Consider the following 3,023-nt stretch of genomic DNA (forward strand, 5'->3'; position numbering starts at 1 on the left):
CTCGACAGCATAAGACAAGACTGGTATTACTACTTCTACTATTACTGGTACTACTGATAGCATTACTACTACTACAGTACAACAGTACAATACTACCCTACTATCTGGGAAGCAGCATGGCTCAGTGGAAAGAGCATGGGCTTTGGAGTCAGAGTTCATGGGTTCGAATCCCGGCCCTACCAATTGTCAGCTGTGTCACTTTGGGCAAGTCCCTTAACTTCTTTGTGCCTCAGTTCCCTCATCTGTAAAATGGGGATTAAGATTGTGAGCCCCCCGTGGGACAACCTGATCATCTTGTAACCTCCTCGGTGCTTAGAACAGTGCTTTGCACGTAGTAAGTGCTTAATAAATGCCATCATCATTATTATTATGACCATCATACTAGTTGTACTTATTTAGTGCCTACTGTGTGCAAAATACTGTACTAAGCACTGGGGGAAAATACACAGAGCTCACAATCTAAGAATAAGAAAGGAAGAGGGTGTAGATAGACACAGAAGGAAAGATGGAACAGTAAAAACACAGAATGAACTTAAAAGACAAGGAGAATGATACGTATGGGAAGAGTAGTAAGGTACTGTGGTTAGAGGAGCAGAATTTCAGGCTCATCACAGCTCAAAGAACAAGTCACAACCGCCACTGCAGCCTTCCGAACAGAATAAAGGTTGAGGTGACATGCCTGCGGTAAGCCTCTTCATTCAGGGTACGGAACGGTATTGGCAACCAAAAGGGATTAATCAGTGTCTCCCTAAGAATCCCAGGAAGATTTACTCCCAGGGAGAGTCCTAGGCAGCAAAGAGAAACCTGGCTTACTGAACTGGTAAATTACAAGAATCTGCAACACAATATGTCAACAAAAATATGGAGGGGAAGGGGTTAATGATTTATATTTGAGTAATGTTTATTCATGAAAGGACACACCAGGCAGGATTCCCATGAGGAGAATCGAGGCTTCGAACTTGGCAGCACTTTAAGCAAACAAGCCCAAAGTACAATATACAACGCAATGATTAACAGGAAACGGGGTAGCTGACACAGTGCAAGATTTCGGCGGGACAGAGAAGAAGAAACTGCTGAAATTTATGACTCTGACTCCCTGGAAATAGCAACCTCTTTCACAAGTAGATTTTAATCACGAGACAGTATGAGCTTCAGCATCCGTGGTCGACAGGCAGTTATCAGGTACCAGCAAGTCACGGACTCGAAAGGAATCAGCGAGCGGACCCAAGTAAGCTGGATTTACAGATCTGTCGATGGGATGTTGAAATGGGGCTCTTAAGTAAATGAAAGACAGTGAAGAGGATCAGCAGTGTGAATCAACAAAGGCAACTACAGAGGAGGCGCATGGAGTTCACGGACAAAAGTTGAAGGTATCCTCTGGTTGATAAACTAGACTGGGGTGATCCCCACGTTACTTTAGCTCATGTTTGAGGATGAGCTCTTGGAAGCAATGTCTTTTTGTCTTATCTGTTACAGTTGCGCTAATTTTTGTGCTAGTGTACAATAACCAGTTACAGAAGAAAAAAAGATTTCAGAAACTAATTGTGTCAAATATTTCTGTCTTAGCTGAAGTCTGTAATCAAGTTCTAGAAGGAAAGACATTTTTTTTAGAGGAGAGTGCAATAAAAACTTTCTTCAGTGAACCAACTTGTAATGAATATCTGGTTCAGGGTCACTATATAACCAAGCCTCTGTCTGAGGAAGAAGCTGCATTTCCTTTGGCTTACATGATGGCTATCCATAAGGACTTTGAGACATTTGAGAGACTCTTCAGGGCCATTTATATGCCCCAGAATGTGTACTGCATTCACGTGGATGAGAAGGCCACAGTTAAATTTAAAGCTGCTGTGGAGAGATTACTGGACTGTTTCCCCAATGCTTTCCTGGCCTCTAAATTGGAGCCGGTTGTCTATGCCGGAATATCCCGGCTGCAGGCCGATTTGAACTGCATGAGGGACCTCGTGGCCTCAGAGACGCAGTGGAAGTACCTCATCAACACCTGTGGGCAAGATTTCCCCCTGAAGACCAACAGGGAGATCATTCAACACCTGAAAGGATTTAAAGGCAAGAACATCACCCCGGGAGTGCTACCTCCTGCCCATGCTGTGGGAAGGACTAAATACATTCACAGGGAACACCTGGGCAGGGAGAGCTCCTATGTGATAAATACGCAAGCCCTGAAGCCCTCTCCCCCTCATAACTTGACCATTTACTTCGGTTCTGCCTATGTGGCTCTCACGAGGGAGTTTACTAACTTTGTTCTTCAAGACCCCCGGGCTGCCGACTTGCTTGTCTGGTCCAAAGACACCTACAGCCCAGATGAGCATTTCTGGGTGACCCTTAACAGGATTCCAGGTATGTGTGGTTCCATGTTTGATTCTTGGAAATAAAGACTACTTGCTTATTTATGGATGGGAAACTTCCTAGGAGGAACGAGAAAGCCAGCCCAAATTTTGTGGGACTAAATTGTCCATTTGTATTTTCTGTCTCTGTTTTCACATAGGCTGCTTGAGTAATGCAGGGATCTAGGATTATGTAGCATTATTTCCTTTATTCATGACAAGTTTAGCTAATAAAAATGCTCTCCTACTTCCATTTGTGATTTGCATGTGAGAAGTAGCATGTTCTAGTAGAAGGAACATAGGCCTGGGCGGCAAGACCTGGTTTCTAATCCGAACTCAGCTGGTTGCCAGTTGTGTGACCTTAGGCAGATCATGTATACTTGTACCTCAACTTCCTCACCTGTAAAATATGGATTCAGTGTTTGTTTTTCCTTCTCCTTAAATTGATTCCCTTTGGGGACAGGGATTGTGTCTGACCTGATTAATGTATAACTACCCCAACTTAGAACAAACCTTAACAAATACCAGAGTAATTAATGTGAATGGCGCTGTGTCTAGACAATTGTATGAAGCCCCAAGTAGAGAGACCCAATTAGTATTTATTGTTTTGCTTTGACTGAGGTGAGGAAACAACTCGACGAAAAAGAAAAGCTTGGCTTGATATGCAGATTAAGTTCAGTT

General features: G+C 43.4%; 1 protein-coding gene across 1 annotated transcript; it reads left to right on the top strand.

Annotated features, from left to right (window-relative positions):
* The first annotated feature begins 1,086 nt into the window (after positions 1-1,086).
* Positions 1,087-2,390, top strand: LOC119949263 (N-acetyllactosaminide beta-1,6-N-acetylglucosaminyl-transferase-like). Its single transcript, XM_038770878.1, has one exon. The coding sequence runs from the start codon at positions 1,434-1,436 to the stop codon at positions 2,388-2,390; it is 957 nt and encodes a 318-aa protein (XP_038626806.1). The 5' UTR covers positions 1,087-1,433.
* The last annotated feature ends 633 nt before the right edge of the window (positions 2,391-3,023 follow it).

This window comes from Tachyglossus aculeatus, chromosome X2 (assembly GCF_015852505.1).
Source record: "Tachyglossus aculeatus isolate mTacAcu1 chromosome X2, mTacAcu1.pri, whole genome shotgun sequence".
Taxonomy (NCBI): Eukaryota; Metazoa; Chordata; class Mammalia; order Monotremata; family Tachyglossidae; genus Tachyglossus; species Tachyglossus aculeatus.

What these genes read in the sequence shown, in the direction of transcription:
- LOC119949263 (XM_038770878.1), top strand. Translation starts at nt 1,434, where the DNA reads ATGAGCTCTTGGAAGCAATGTCTTTTTGTCTTATCTGTTACAGTTGCG.